This window comes from Gymnoscopelus braueri (genome assembly GCF_963280865.1).
Source record: "Gymnoscopelus braueri genome assembly, chromosome: 7".
Classification (NCBI taxonomy): domain Eukaryota; kingdom Metazoa; phylum Chordata; class Actinopteri; order Myctophiformes; family Myctophidae; genus Gymnoscopelus; species Gymnoscopelus braueri.
Window position 1 is genome coordinate 11,963,423 of NC_137608.1, and position 14,517 is coordinate 11,977,939.

Consider the following 14,517-nt stretch of genomic DNA (forward strand, 5'->3'; position numbering starts at 1 on the left):
TCAAACACGTTCTCAGGAATGCATCCCATTATTGGTCCCCAAGGCCAACACCGAGCTAGGTAAAACAGCCTTCGGTTCAAGCGCTCCCTTTACCTGGAATGAAATGGGTCAATTTAAAAACCTGCTCGCTAATCTTGTTGTTTTAAATTGTCTCCGTTTTATTAAGCTGTCTTTATAATGTGTTTTTTGCTTGTTTTCACATTCATAACTGTTTTATCCTGCTTTCTTATTTCAATATTATTTACACTGTTGTATTATGCCTTCTGTAATCTCGACATCATTGAAAATGAGGGCTCTGCCCTCAATGTATTTCCAAGAAAATAAATAAAGGTTGAATGAAAAAAAAGACACTGAGAACTTTAATCCATGCGTGTGCGTGCGTGTGGTGTGGTCTGACCTGTACACTAGGAGCCAGTTTGGTCCATAGAGAACGCTTCTTGTCTTGGGGGGTGGCGAGAAACATGACGGGCAGGGACTCCCTGGAGGCCATGAAGTCATTCCTGATCTCGGTGTAGTCGGCAGCTACACGTGACAGAGCGGAAACATGGGGGGGGGGGGTTAGCGGGCGACAAAACAATTTGACCCTTTTAAACAAACTGGGGCGTATAAACGGACCAGGATGTGGATGTGTGTGAGTGTGTTTGTTGTGTTGACACAGATACAGAGAGAGAGAGAGGGAGAGAGAGGATAGTTTTAAAGGGTGAGAAAGACTGAGAGTTGAGACAAGGGAGCCTGAGCGAGTGATAGTGCTGCTAAGTGACAGTAGTTGATTGGCAATCTACACTATAAACTGTACATGAACCCTTTTAGGGCAAACATTCAGCGAATATTGCTGATGTACAACCTTACTGTGTCACGAGAAGCATGCAGGGTTCAAGTGGTTAAATTACTTTTACACCTTTTTCTACAAGCATGAAACCTGTCAATCTTAACAGTGCAGGGATGCATGTCTCGTGGAGGAAAAAATCAACAGGTCTGTAATCCTCAGTATCTCTGCTCGTTTCAAATTAAAAGTGTGAGTATAAATGTATGTCATATACCTGTACATTTCTAAGGGGTACAACCTGTCATGATGACTGTGTTGACAACGTAAAACAGCCACTTTTCTTCATCCTCCAAGTCATCCAAACACATGTGTGTCTAACACACATGCACGTGTCGTATATTGGCAATATTGGCTCCCTTTCAAATATGCGTGCAAAGTTTACTTTGGGAAGCTGCAGGCATCAACGCCCTCCATTGATGACGTATCCGTGATTACAATGGTTCTGCTTACAACCGGTGGAAACGCGGAGCCGGTTTTGCTAGAAAGCACCAAGGTTCCAAGTATCCATAACGGAACCAGGTGCTCGAACCAAAGTTATTTTGGTGGGAAAAGGGGGCATTTGAGAGTGTGCGGATATACGGTTCACTAGAAAGCACCAATGTTCCAAGAATCCATAACGGAACCGGCGCAAGAACCGCAGTTATTTCGGTGGAAGAAGGGGCATATACCCTCTCCTCTGCTTTGTATGCTTACCAGTGAGCTGGTTGTTTAGGTTCACTACCAAGGGATTGTTCTTCCAATCAAAGGAAGAGAGTAGATGGAGGAAGCGAAGGAAGCCCACCTGGAGAGAACTGAGAGACAGAGCAAGAGAGAGGGCGAACTGCATGTCATGCACGTGACTTAAAGAATAACAAAGGCTCAGACTTTAGAATGGAATATATAATGGCGTAGAGCAAGGGTTTCCTATCTTTTCAGGCCCACCAAAATAATCATATTTGAACTGGGGACCCCCCCCCCCCCACCCTGACAAAAAGCATTTTGTTAAAAGGGCGAAGTGGAAAAAATGACATAATAATTTTCACCAAATCTCTTGAATGCCTTTACTCTCAACACTGCGGGTAGATGATTTATTATCGATAAAGTAAATATGCTGTGATCACACTGGAAAAGCATTTTAACGACAATTTCTGCAGCCATGTCGCCCACTAATAAGGCATTTTTCTCCGACGCGTTAGGGCTGAAACTAAACTTGGGACCCTTAAATTTGACACTGGAAGGGAAAAGCACCAAATGATGGCGAATGATGATCACAAGTTGAGCCGAAGCCAAACTGACCAAACCTTGGTTTGGTTTGTCAAAGATGTTTAGCAGCAATCAAGAAGAACGTCATACTTAACATTTCTTTGTATAATTATGGAACACAGACAGGCGACGCAAACCCCAGCATGAGATGCAACGCGCTGTCGCCAGCTTGTAGATCACACAGGCAAGCAACACCCTCGTACTAAGGAGTATAAATCGCCACTGTCGACACAGAAACCTTGCATCTCAATGTCACTTTTTATGTTTTTTTCGTTAATAAATTCCTGTGAAAGAATGAAGACATTAGGTCAGTTAGACCAAAACGTTGTACTCGCAATAAAACACTTTTTTTTGCTGTAAGTGAAGACAAGTGTGTGGGATCTCCCTTTTTCCCCCCGTTTATAAATGCCTAACTTCCTCATACTACTGTGTCACACAAAAGTAGCAACATTTTCAGATTTACAAGCTCACGATGCGACACGTTGCGAGCTTGTAGATCGATAATAATAATGAAGTTAAAGTGGTTAAGTGCGTCTGTAGGCTTTATAAATATTGAACCAATGAAAAGCATTAACATGAGTTTGTGACTAAATAATAACTACATTGGATGCATTGGAACACATTTTTTCCATTTCCTGAAAAGTAATGGTTTTGAAGATACAAGATTTCCACCGACAGCGACGAAATTAGGCTTAACCCATTAAAACCAGGAAAGCATCGGTGTCATTTTAGATTAATATAACAATATAGGTTTTTACATAGAACAGATTTTAGAACAGTGGTTCTTGGCCCGGACGGCTGGCATTGCTGTCTGGGCACCTAGGCTGCTAATCCCGATCTGCTAATCCCGATCCAATTCCCAATCCCAATCCCTGCTGCCTGTCATCCCCCCCATCTCTCTCCCCAGTTCCTGTCAGTCTACTGTATATCTATCAATAAAGGCAGAAAAGGCCCAAAATATATCTTTAAAAAAAAAGAAAGAAAAAAGAACAGTGGTTCTCAAAAATAGCAGATCTACAAGCTCACAGCGGCTTGTACATCTGCTATTTTTGTGTGTTTGAAAATAATGTAATGATTAATTTCTGTTCTGGGAGTCCCTGGCAAACAAATATTTTGAGATGGGGGTTCGCTGCCGGTCCTCTGCACAAAAATGTTTGAGGCATTTGTAGAATTGGCCTTGATGGGTCTTAATGGCTTAGATTGAGAAATAATTACCCAGGAGGGGTGAACGGAGCGGGCTGCAGGAAGAGGGACGCCACCAGCAGGTCTGCTGTGTTTTCTGAGATGTCGTCGCTGAAGAGCTGGGCACCCAACCACCGTTTGGCCAGGCGACACACTCCCCCGAAACACGGGTGCTGTTGCTGGAGGCTGAGGAGGAGTAGAAACACGGGGGGAACGAGGGGGCGGGGGAAAGGAGGAGGGGAGAGAGGTCAAGATACAGAAAAGAAGATGGAAAAGGAAAAGAGAAATGAGATGATGAAAATGAGAAACGCTGTAGAGGACAGGGGCAGATCAGAGAGTGATAAAATCTATCACTACAGCACGCACGCACACACACACACACACACACACACACACAGAGTATGTGTACAACAGTACTACAATGTATGCACACACACTGGTGTGCACACGTTTGTAGAAATAAGACACTTGCACATAAGCACACATTACGCTCATGTCTAGAAACACTTTCTGTGATCCCCCTGCACGTGCTTGTGTAGCAGAGTAGCTCAGCCTGAAGCCCAAAAGCCTAATAATATCTCCCATGGCCAAGGGGGGGATTCCCTATTGCCTTTAGCGGTAGATGTTTGGTTTCCCACGCGGGATATCCAGGTTTGAATCTTGGGTGTTAAATGTGCTCGTTTGCTCACACACACACACTACTTGATTGTCATGTCCCATGTGAGCCGTACCCATGCAGAGAGCTGGTCAGGAGGGGCTTGTGAACGGTCTCCATCTCCAGAGCCTGAGCCTCGTCGTTGTCCCTGACCAGCAGCATGCCCTCAGGACTCACGCTCTCTCTCAGCACCTGAGGCTCACGCTGGCACGCGACCTGGACACGAAACGCTAAGCCGTCCTGTAATACACACACAAAAACAACACCTCAAGCACTTCATTGAGTAAGAAAAAGGAGAAAAAAAGGACAAATGAACTTGCTAGATAAAGAATACAACAGACATTAGGGGTGTTCAAACAACTTTGAACCTGGCATCCCTATTTTGGACATGCCATTATATTATAGTATATTATAAGTTTTGTAAAAATGTTAACAAATGTTAGCGTATGTAGCATATCTACAAGCACACAACGGGTCGCAATGCATTGCAGTGATTAGAATTGAGTTGACACTTTTTGCCAAAATATAATTCAGAACATCTGTAATCTGGCATCGGTCGGACTCTAGCCTTACTTTGTCTATTCAAAAATAGCAGATCTACAATATCTATGCACTTGTATATCTGCTATTTTTTAAAAATATTGAACATTTTTGTAAATCTTAAAAAAAAAAAAGCGATAAATTTTTTACTAAAATCTTTGCTTCTAGGGGTTCGCAGCCAAATACATCATAATTTTGGGGGTCCTTGACATTAAAAGGTTTGAGAAGCACTGATTGCAACATGAGTTTTTCAGAATACTGTTATGATTTAGAAGACATTTGTAGAATAGGCCTCAGGTCTTAACTCTCTCAGTGCCAAAAACGAGTTATCCCAAGTTTTTTCTGAATGCCCTCAGTGCCAAGAACGAGTTAATATATATATATTTTTTTTTACTATTATTAGTTTTTTGGAAAATAATTTTCAGAACCCAAGATATCGTGATCAGAAGATTTGCTGCTCCATTCACTTCTTGTTTAACTTATTATATATATGTGTGTTTACTTTAAAAAAATAGCTGGCACAGTATGAACATATTTTTTTATTTCATTGGCACTGAGAGAGTTAATGGGTCAATAATCGTTCCCCCTCTCTCTCTCTCTCTCTATCTCTACCATACCTTCCAGACATCCAGGTGCGTGGGGCAGGGTTTACAGGTGTAGTGGTGCTGCTTATGAAGCTGCTCTGCCAGACTGATGTGGAAGGCAGCCTTGAGATGGCGGACAGCCAGGCGGTCCTGCGGCCACTTCCCACTACCCTCCATGTGACAGATCACTGCAACAGGAGAGACCAAGGCTTACTAGAGTGCAAATCTTTACATTAAAACATACAAACACTTTTTACCCAATCAAAATGTGCGGCTCTAGTTAGGGGCCAGTATTCTGAACTAGCTAGGAAGTGAGCACCCTCTGGTGGACATAATGTATATATATAGAGAGAGAGGAACAGAGAGACATAAACACACAGCCTCATTATGAGAGTTTTGCACTGGCATCTGTCTGCATAACATGCTATCTAAGTTACATTTTAGCCTTTGCATAATCCTGCAAGGTCGTCAAGGCTAGGGCTAGTGCTACGGGCTGAGATGGAGTCTGAAGAGGTGAGTCTTCAGATTACAGCGGAAGATTTGGAGTGAGTCTGCAGTTCAAACTGCAATGGGGAGTTCATTCCATAGTTTGGGAGCCAGAAGGGAGAAGAGTCTGGGACGTGTGGAGCGTTGTCCCGGATGTTTTCGCACGCACACACACACACACACACACACACACACACACACACACACACACACACACACACACTCAAGAAACAAGAAATATGTGGCCAAAGGATGAAGTATGTACTGTACCTGTGATAGGCGTGATGTAGACAGGGCAGAGTTTTCCTTCCTTTGGAACCAGAGACCTTGACGTTGACTCTCTGTCAAAGAACGAGTAGTCCAGCTTTACAGGCACAGGAGGAAACACCTGGACAGGAGATAATGGAAACATACATCAGCACGTCTACAAGACAAGATCACCCTAACGCTGGGGTGGCGCAGTGGTAAAGTATCTGCCCACCACCGTGGAGGTGTCTCTGCATGGACTGGAGCTAGTCAGCAGGTTGTTGGCTCAACGTCCTCCTGATGGGGGCTCCTCACTGGCAGGTATGTCAGTAGAATACAACAGCAGTGACAACACAGAGATGTGTGTGGGGAGGAATTCATTGTGCATAATGACTAAATTGGGGAGAAGGGGTAAAAAGAAAAACACCATCGCTAAAGGTCCATTTGGAATCTCTACAGAAGTTCAATTTTCAAGAATCCCCCAACAGTATCATTACAGTACTTAACATACTTGTGATAGGGCTTAATTGTAGAGCACTAAATTGCTCCAGAATGTAAATTGTAAATTCTACATAATAACAGCCTGCTCATTGGTAAGAAACAGATGGTTTAGACAATTTACATTGTTTACAACCACATAACACAGCAACTTCAGTTCAGGACGAAATCTACTTAAAACAGAGGCTGCTTGTGTTAATAATAATAAACAATAGTTCATAGCACTTTCCAAGTGTTTCATGAGCACAAGAGATAGAAAGTAACCATATAGAAGAATATGAGATGGAAATGATTGAAAGGGGGAATGGACAATTATAATAGAAAATTATAATAGTGGGTGATAATAATAAGTGGCCTTAATAATAATAATAACATTGTACCTGTGTGTATCTGAGGGCTGGGTGGGCTCCTTGCACTGAGGTGACGGACAGAGGAAGACCCTCCAACTTCCACAGGTTCCTACTGAGGTCATCATAAGACTGGATGACCGCCAGACTCTCCTCCTCTCCAGTGCTCGGCACCTAGTGGACACGGTACGCATTGAACAGACACTTAGAGGCTATTGAACGTGTTTTAAATGATTAAATATACTGCATTGCAAAAACTACACTACACTGTTCCTTTGATAAAATAGGCTACATATTTTTGCATACAGAGGCCTTTGTAGTAAATTCAAGCAAGGTTTCCAGGGAAAGTCAGGGGTCTTTAACCCATTTAGACCTGAGGCCGATTCTAAGAACACCTGACCTAAGCTTTCTGAAAAACGTACATTTTTATTCAAATAAACTACAAAATGAATAATGTACTGTATACAGCAACTACTACACCAAAAGGGGTTCCCGGATTGGAAGGCATAGTTACGTAGCGGTATTGGTGATCCAGGTCTAAATGGGGTTTACTTACTAAACAAATGTTTTTTAGTAAGTAGCCTTCATTAGAGGATGTGGAAGAACGGTATTTTTTTTATCTGAGATTCACTGTCATTATCTGAGATTCACTGTCATCTCTCCCTAGTACTGTTTAGAAAGTTATGGAATTTATGAAGTTACGTGGTATGAGTATTCATGTAAAATCATATCAATCATATATAAAATAATCTTCTTAGATTGGGGTCCCAGTCTCCCAGAGACAAATGCTTATCAAATTGGGGCTGAGAATCAATTCAATTTAAAAGGAGCTTTATTGGCATGAGAAAACAGTCTACATTGCCAAAGCAAGTGTCAAAACAGGATTGGAACCATAGTTATATGATTGGAACAGCGAACAGCGCCCTCCACTGGCTGAGATCCGCAACTACTACTAGTATTTATTATTATTTATTTATTTATGACATACCTCGCGTCCCACGCTGATGACGTCGTCCATCATCGCCCCGACGTACATTACACATGTTTCAGGGATGTCTGCGTGTCTGCAGAGAGGATAAACACACAAAAGAGGACAGGATTTAGACAGGACGATAATGGCAGGTTGCTATGGTTACCTGCAGCTGCGGGTGTAAACAGAATGTCACAGCCTGACCTTTGACACAGCCTGGAAAACAGCGATCTTTAAAAATCAACATAACATAATATAGCTCTGGTCTGATGCGTTACCATTGACTATATCTGTAGGGGGCGCAGGTGAGTGAATAAAAATAACCTCCGTCTGGGCGGACATTTTATTTTCTGCCCCCAAAAAGTGTATTATACAGAGAAGGTGGGGTCCTGAGAGGCTCCCCACCGTGGAGAATAGTCCTTTAACAACACAAAACAGCCTTCGTTTCGATGAGTAGCGACATGGTTGTCTTTATTTTCACTAAAGTCTGAGACCTCGCACGGTAGCGGAGGTTTCGGTCTATGAGAATAGCAGCGCTCCTAACGGAGCGTTTAGAGAGAACTCGCTAACGCTCTGTTATTAGACCAGAGCTATATAATAATAACAACAATGGAGCACATGATGGGTGAATACGAAGCCCGTCGCTCCGCGTCCCCGGAGGACCAGAAGCCCACCACCAGTAGCTTCGGAGGAGTCGGACCCCTCTGCAGCACGTCTGTGGTGACGCACGGAGAGGAGGAGAACCGGCTGATCGCACCACGACCGTTTAGGAGAACCGAGGAGGAGGCGACCTCCTCCTCCTCCTCCATCACGGTCCCCATGCAGAGCAGCAACAACAACATGGTCCTCATGCAGCAGAACATCAACACCACCAGCTGCGGGACCTCCACCAGCTCTGACCACCAGGTAGGGAATAGGGATGGATGGATGGATGGGGGTCCCTGGATCATGCACTGCATGGTGGCTTCACGTGGTGTCATTGCTTTCCCCCCCTCCCACGCACAGGTACGGATGTGCATGCGCGTCGCGCACGCTAGAATCCGTCCCCCATCGATTCATGAGCCAAGTACCCAAATGACTACTTTGCATAACAGCTTTACAAGTGAGAGTGCAAAATGCATCCTACTCCTGGCGTGGGCTGCACCAGTGGTTCCCAAACATTGAAAATAGCAGATCTACAAGCTCGCATTGTGAGCTTGTAGATCTGCTATTTTCACTACTACTTAAACATTCGTTTTCTAATTAATGGAATTTCTTTGATTTAAAAAAAAAAAGTATTTATTACATTAGCCTATTTAGAAAAATCATTGAGTTTATTTCTTTTTCTTTTGTGCTTAAAAAATTATAATTAAAAAGAAAGTGTAGGGGGAAAAAAAATTAAGAAATATTTACTCACGACCCATAAAAATTTGTCCGCGACCCACAAATGGGTCCTGACCCAGTGTTTGGGAACCAGTGGGCTACACGGTAAGCAACACAGCATTTTGGCTTCAGAAGCCGCTGTTGCTAGTAGTATCCTATCTGCACGATCGATTTGTGTAACGTGAAATAAGAGCGTACCAAATGTGCCCTTTACAGGTCAGTTTTATCAAGTATAGAGGGTTTAAGTGGTACTGTGGTACTCAACAAAAGCTAATTCATCCTCGTGTATGACGGAAGACAATTTCACGATAAATTAAAATGTCCACAATACGATTATTGCGTATTATAGAAAAATCACGATCAACGACAACTACTATCGTCCCATCCCTACAGGTGGGGTTGAGGAAACGCATGAAGCGCAGCTCCGTGTGGGACGTGTTCGTCAAGACGGACAACGAGGTCCACTGCAAGCTGTGCGACGCCAAGCTGAAGTACTTCAGCAGCACCACCAGCATGATGTACCACATCAAGAACAAGCACTCACACGCCCCGCCAGGGGAGGACCAGGGGGGGGACCCCCCGCAGGCAGCCGAGGCCATGTCACATTCAGAGGTGATCATTGGACAGATGTCATGTACTGTAGTGTCCCAATCGGGTCCATTTGGTTCGATCTTAACACTCTCAAGAGTTAAAGCCAGTCCACTCACCAACGCTTGCAACCATTATTTATCCCCAAATGGCACCGGTCTGCAGCTGCAGTCCAGACCGCTGCAATTTCTTGCAACTGGGTTGCAAGTTGCGACGTGTTGCATTGGAGTACTGTGGACTGGCCTTTAACTCTTTCACTGCCAGAATAAATAAATGAATCACCCACTGCCAGCGATTTTTTTCTTAAGATTTTCTTACCTTTTCAAGTAGTCACAGAATATTTATCTCCTGTTGCATGCCGTTTAGATGCTAGCTTTGTTTACGTGCCATTGTAGTTACTTTATTGGACTTAATTGTTTTATTTGCACTCGTAAACATGGCCATTTACAGGGTTTTAGACTGTGCAACATGCCTAAATTGTAATCTTGTAATTGCAGGTGACCCAGCGGATCTGTGTAATGATGGAGAAGGACATGCTTCCCCTCAGCATCGTCGACGGTGCAGGATTCCGCGAACTGCTGGCTTACGTCGTGCGCGACTACACAGTGCCCACGGTCGGGGAGGTGACGGCTCACGTCGAGGCGCATTTCCGTGCAAAGGCGCATGAACTGAGGCGGCTGCTGGACGCGGCCGAGGCGGTGGCTCTGTGCACGGAGCGCTGGGCCGCCATGCCCGCCGAGCGGTACATGACCGTCTACTGCCACTTCATCACCGAGGACTGGCACGCCAGGAGGGCAGTGCTGCAGACGCACAGCATGCCGGCGGTCGCCAGTCACGCGCCGCCCGCCACGGCGGACGACCTCACGGAGAAGCTCGTGGAGACGGTGGGGGGCTGGGGAATCACCGGCCGAGTGACTGCCTGCGTTCATGACGATGCCAAGAACGTCACAGCGGCCCACGGCTGCGCCCGCGTCACCTGGGACTCCGTTGTGTGCTTCGCCTGCGCGTTGCAGCTGTCCGTCAGCCACGGCGTGAGCGGAGACGTGCTGGCCGTGGTCGTCGCCGCCGGCAAACTGGCGAAACACTTCAACCGCAACTCGCACGCGGGCATGGCCCTGGAGCTCAGGCAGGCTCAGATGTGTCTGCCGGGACAAAGGCTGGTCCAGTCCAGCAAAACCAGGTGGGAGACCATCGGGGACATGTTCGAGAGGCTGATCGAGCAGCGGTGGGCCATCAAAGCCGTTCTGTCCGACCGCACGGTCACCAGCCGGCAGGAGGCCCAGGCGCTCGACATGAGGGACGAGTACTGGCAGATGATCGAGGACATCACGCCCGTGATGGCGACTCTGAAGTGGGCGATGACGGTCATGTCCGCCGAGACAGAGGCGTCGGTCTCCAACATCTACCCCATCACGTTTAGTCTCCTCCACACTCACCTCACGGCGAGAGAGCACGAGAGCAAACTAGTCTCCGAGTTTAAGCTCAAGGTTCGGGAGTCGTTGAGGAAACACATGGAGGTAGGCACAGTCACAAGCTCCTAGATTTACCATGTAATGGTTTCATTTAGACAGGCCTGCTAATTTGGCTAATTCGTCGTCTTATTGGCCAGCCAGATAAGGAATTTAACTTGACGCATTGCTTTCACATAGAAGAAAGAATTACATATACACGGCAGATTATAACATGCCACAGACGGGATACATTATCAATTTATATAGCCTTCATCCCACCTGCAAATTGCTATTCAGGTTCGTCTGATGTGCATCTAATGTGTGTGTTTGATGTGTTTATACTGTGTCTCTCTGTGACCTGTTGAAGGACACCCAAATCCAGTATATTACCTGCCTATGTTGTTGGTTGTCTTATGTTTAATGTTGGCTCGTCTCTGCGACAAGTGCACAAACAATTTCCTCCCTGTGATGTACCTCACACTTGTGGCAATAACTGAAGCAACATTAATTCAATGTTCACAGGTTGACGCCGGTGACCTGGCCTCCAAACCAGCTCTGATGGCCTCCATGCTGGACCCTCGTCACAAGCACCTCAGCTTCCTGACGCCCACGGTGAGACTGGCCGCAAAAGTGAAACTGCACGAAATGGTTTCAAAGTTAGACACGATAAGCACCGTTTTAGGTGCCAAGATCGAGAAGCTGGAGACGTTAGTGACTCATCCGGTCAGCCAAGCGTCCCAGCCAAAGGCGGGCGACGCCAAAAACGCCATGCTGTTGCTCTTAGGGGACAACTACAGCTCATCTTACGCCGACGACTCCGAGGCCCAGGTAGAGTACTACCTGAGAGACATCTCGCCCTCGCTGGACATAAATCCTCTCGACTGGTGGAGGGTTAATGGGCCGAGATTCCCCGGTCTGGCGATTTTGGCAAAACGCTACCTATGCATACCCGGTGTGTCGGTGCCGTCGAACCTGATGTCCTCGGAAGACAGGAGGACGTACGCGAGGATGCGGACGAGACTCAGCCCGGAGCACGTCGACATGATGATCTTTTTAAATAAGAACGGGTAGTATGAATACCAGTAGTATGAGGCTTCCTTAGTAAAAGGAGCTGACCTTGTAGATATTGTACATGAATGTGGATTTTACTAGAGATTAGATATATGAACATCTGAATATATGAAGCATATATATATGCACATTATCCATTATCTGGATATTTGTTGAGATTGTGGAGTTAAAGCTGCACTATGTAACTTTCCTCTTCTACCCCGGATTTGAACTCTGTTTCCTGCGCAAGTGCTGACATTTTTACCATTGAACTAATAGAGCCTGCCTGCTTGGTCAGGGGATGAATTGAATCTTGACCATCAGGTCAAAATTTGTGTCAGAACCTGTGTCTAGGTGAGACATGACCTTTGAAACGGATCTAAATGTCTCAATAGAAGAGCAGGGAGACTAAATACAACCACCAATTGTATAAGTTATATTGTATTAACATACTCTACCATACAGATTGGACAAAATTACATTGTATTCATAAACAAAAATTACATACTGCTGCCTTAAGTAGTTGTAGTGGCAGCCTAGGCATATTTTGTTTTTCCTAATATAGGAATTCCTGTTAGGATGTTGAATGTGTATGCATTTTCATCTAGTTGCCTTCATCTCACGGTTCACTCACGGTTATATAATGTTCACTTACAAAGTTGTCTGTAAGTAGGATGTATAGTATTAGTATCAAGACCCAAACCATACTGCATCACATCATGCAAAACTGGGCCCCCAAAATCATCTCTCCACCAGAAAATGCCAGATTACTGTCCCTGTACTTTTAATATAACGTTGCTGTCGGGCAGAAACCTTGTATCTCCACATTTACATTTTTTGTTTAAATTAATGCCCTACTTTGTCGTACTAGAGTGTGGCGTGAAAGTAGCGAAAAAAGCAGATCTACAGGTATAAGCTCACAACGTGTCGCGAAGCAACGCGTTGTGATCTGCTAGTTTCAGTACTTTTAGAAACTATTTGAAAGAGGTTAAGTCTGTCTGTCTGGGTTTTATAGAGCTTGTGACAAAATAATAATGGAAATAATCATTTCCATCCTGAAAAGTAACGGTGTTAGAGATACAAGGTTTCCACGTGCGACAGCGATGATAACCATGTACTGACAAAATCGACCACACCTTCTCCCCAGTCAGTGTAGAATACATACAGCTGTAGCAGGTGAGTGATGATCTGTTTGGGGATCAGTCTCTTCTGGCAGTCGGTCTGTCCTTCCCACAACACTGCTTCAGTGATGGCTCCGTCCGGGAAGCGCCTCAGCTCCGAGCGAGGGCCCCACAGCTGGCGAAACTCCACCGCCTAGAAAGAGACACATACTGTAGGTTACTGTGGGAGTGTACACCTACCTACCACGTCAGTTTGTAAAAAAAACGTTATTGCACGTTGACGACACAGCAGCTTTAACGGTAACAAAACTTTGGTCATATGAATAGGGCACAAGCCAACAATTTTCCTAATGTATTAATCGGTCGATTAATGTTTAAATGCAATTAATTTGGTGAAAGTAACTAAGGTAAATGTTCAAAATGATCGTACTAAATACCTATCAAAGTTCTTTGAACCCAAACAGACATCTTGAAAATGCTGTAATATGTTTACCCAGCAGTCAAAAAGATAACTTAAAATTGTATTCACCATTTGGGTGCACTTAAGTTAATATCATATTGTAGTAGCAGTATTTTATTCAGTCATCACACAAAATACTAAACATACACAGTATACAATGTAATTACAATAAATATAGATGGTATATTGTGTGTCTGTCTGTCTCTGTAATATTTACATGATACATAACTAACTCGATTATTACATTAAAAAATATATTTGACAAATTTTACAAATTTTCAGTCGATTTATCGTCTCACACGTCAACATGAATTAAAATCTGTTACACACACACACACACACACACACACACACACACACACACACACACACACACACACACACACACACACACACACACACACACACACACACACACACACACACACACACACACACACACACACACACACACACACACACACACACACACACACACACAATCAGTACCTTAGGGCTGTCTGCAGGTGGACCTCTCTGCAAGATGGATGCTGATTGCTCTGGCCTCAAGATCAGCCCAAATGATATGGGGGGCTGAGCCTTGTGCTTGGGGGCTTCACTCTCCACGGACCACTGTGACGATATGCACAAAAGAAAGAAATGATACACTTGATGAATGCAGCGAAGCACGGAATACAACTCGTATTTGAAAGGTGTATATTATAAGATCAAAGGAATTCTGTGCAGGTAGATGTCTGGCTACCAAAGTCTGAGTACTTTAATCTCATGAGGGGTCAGTTATATGCTAAACTCTGTGCACTTGGGACCCTAAAGGCCTTAATGAGGACTTTTATACAGGTGAGACCACTCCTGTGAAACAGAGTGACCAGCCATTACTATGATATATCCTATATAAATATGTTTAATAAA

At 44.6% G+C, this 14,517-nt stretch overlaps 3 protein-coding genes across 3 annotated transcripts in view; 1 reads left to right on the forward strand and 2 right to left on the reverse strand.

The window, feature by feature from the left end:
• LOC308088116 (aquaporin-3-like) overlaps positions 1-14,517 on the reverse strand; it is a 123,447-nt gene that overhangs the window by 44,971 nt on the left and 63,959 nt on the right. The window lies entirely within an intron of this gene.
• Positions 1-14,517, reverse strand: part of nol6 (nucleolar protein 6 (RNA-associated)) — a 32,843-nt gene that overhangs the window by 11,022 nt on the left and 7,304 nt on the right. The window contains exons 13-22 of the mRNA XM_080434263.1: positions 14,098-14,220; positions 13,193-13,341; positions 7,595-7,670; positions 6,640-6,780; positions 5,786-5,903; positions 5,063-5,217; positions 3,982-4,145; positions 3,284-3,436; positions 1,520-1,617; positions 398-522 (exon numbers count right to left, since the gene is read on the reverse strand). Of these exons, the coding sequence (XP_080290389.1) occupies positions 398-522; positions 1,520-1,617; positions 3,284-3,436; positions 3,982-4,145; positions 5,063-5,217; positions 5,786-5,903; positions 6,640-6,780; positions 7,595-7,670; positions 13,193-13,341; positions 14,098-14,220 (1,302 nt within the window). The remainder of the gene's footprint in view (positions 1-397; positions 523-1,519; positions 1,618-3,283; positions 3,437-3,981; positions 4,146-5,062; positions 5,218-5,785; positions 5,904-6,639; positions 6,781-7,594; positions 7,671-13,192; positions 13,342-14,097; positions 14,221-14,517) is intronic.
• Positions 7,677-13,186, forward strand: LOC308089498 (E3 SUMO-protein ligase ZBED1-like). Its single transcript, XM_080434264.1, has 4 exons — positions 7,677-8,482; positions 9,332-9,550; positions 10,024-11,043; positions 11,500-13,186. The coding sequence occupies exons 1-4, from the start codon at positions 8,186-8,188 to the stop codon at positions 12,046-12,048; spliced, it is 2,085 nt and encodes a 694-aa protein (XP_080290390.1). The 5' UTR covers positions 7,677-8,185; the 3' UTR covers positions 12,049-13,186.

What these genes read in the sequence shown, in the direction of transcription:
- LOC308089498 (XM_080434264.1), top strand. Translation starts at nt 8,186, where the DNA reads ATGGAGCACATGATGGGTGAATACGAAGCCCGTCGCTCCGCGTCCCCG. An exon ending in CCACCAGCTCTGACCACCAG is followed by an intron (nt 8,483 to 9,331) that starts GTAGGGAATAGG and finishes CCATCCCTACAG; the next exon opens with GTGGGGTTGAGGAAACGCAT. An exon ending in AGGCCATGTCACATTCAGAG is followed by an intron (nt 9,551 to 10,023) that starts GTGATCATTGGA and finishes TTGTAATTGCAG; the next exon opens with GTGACCCAGCGGATCTGTGT.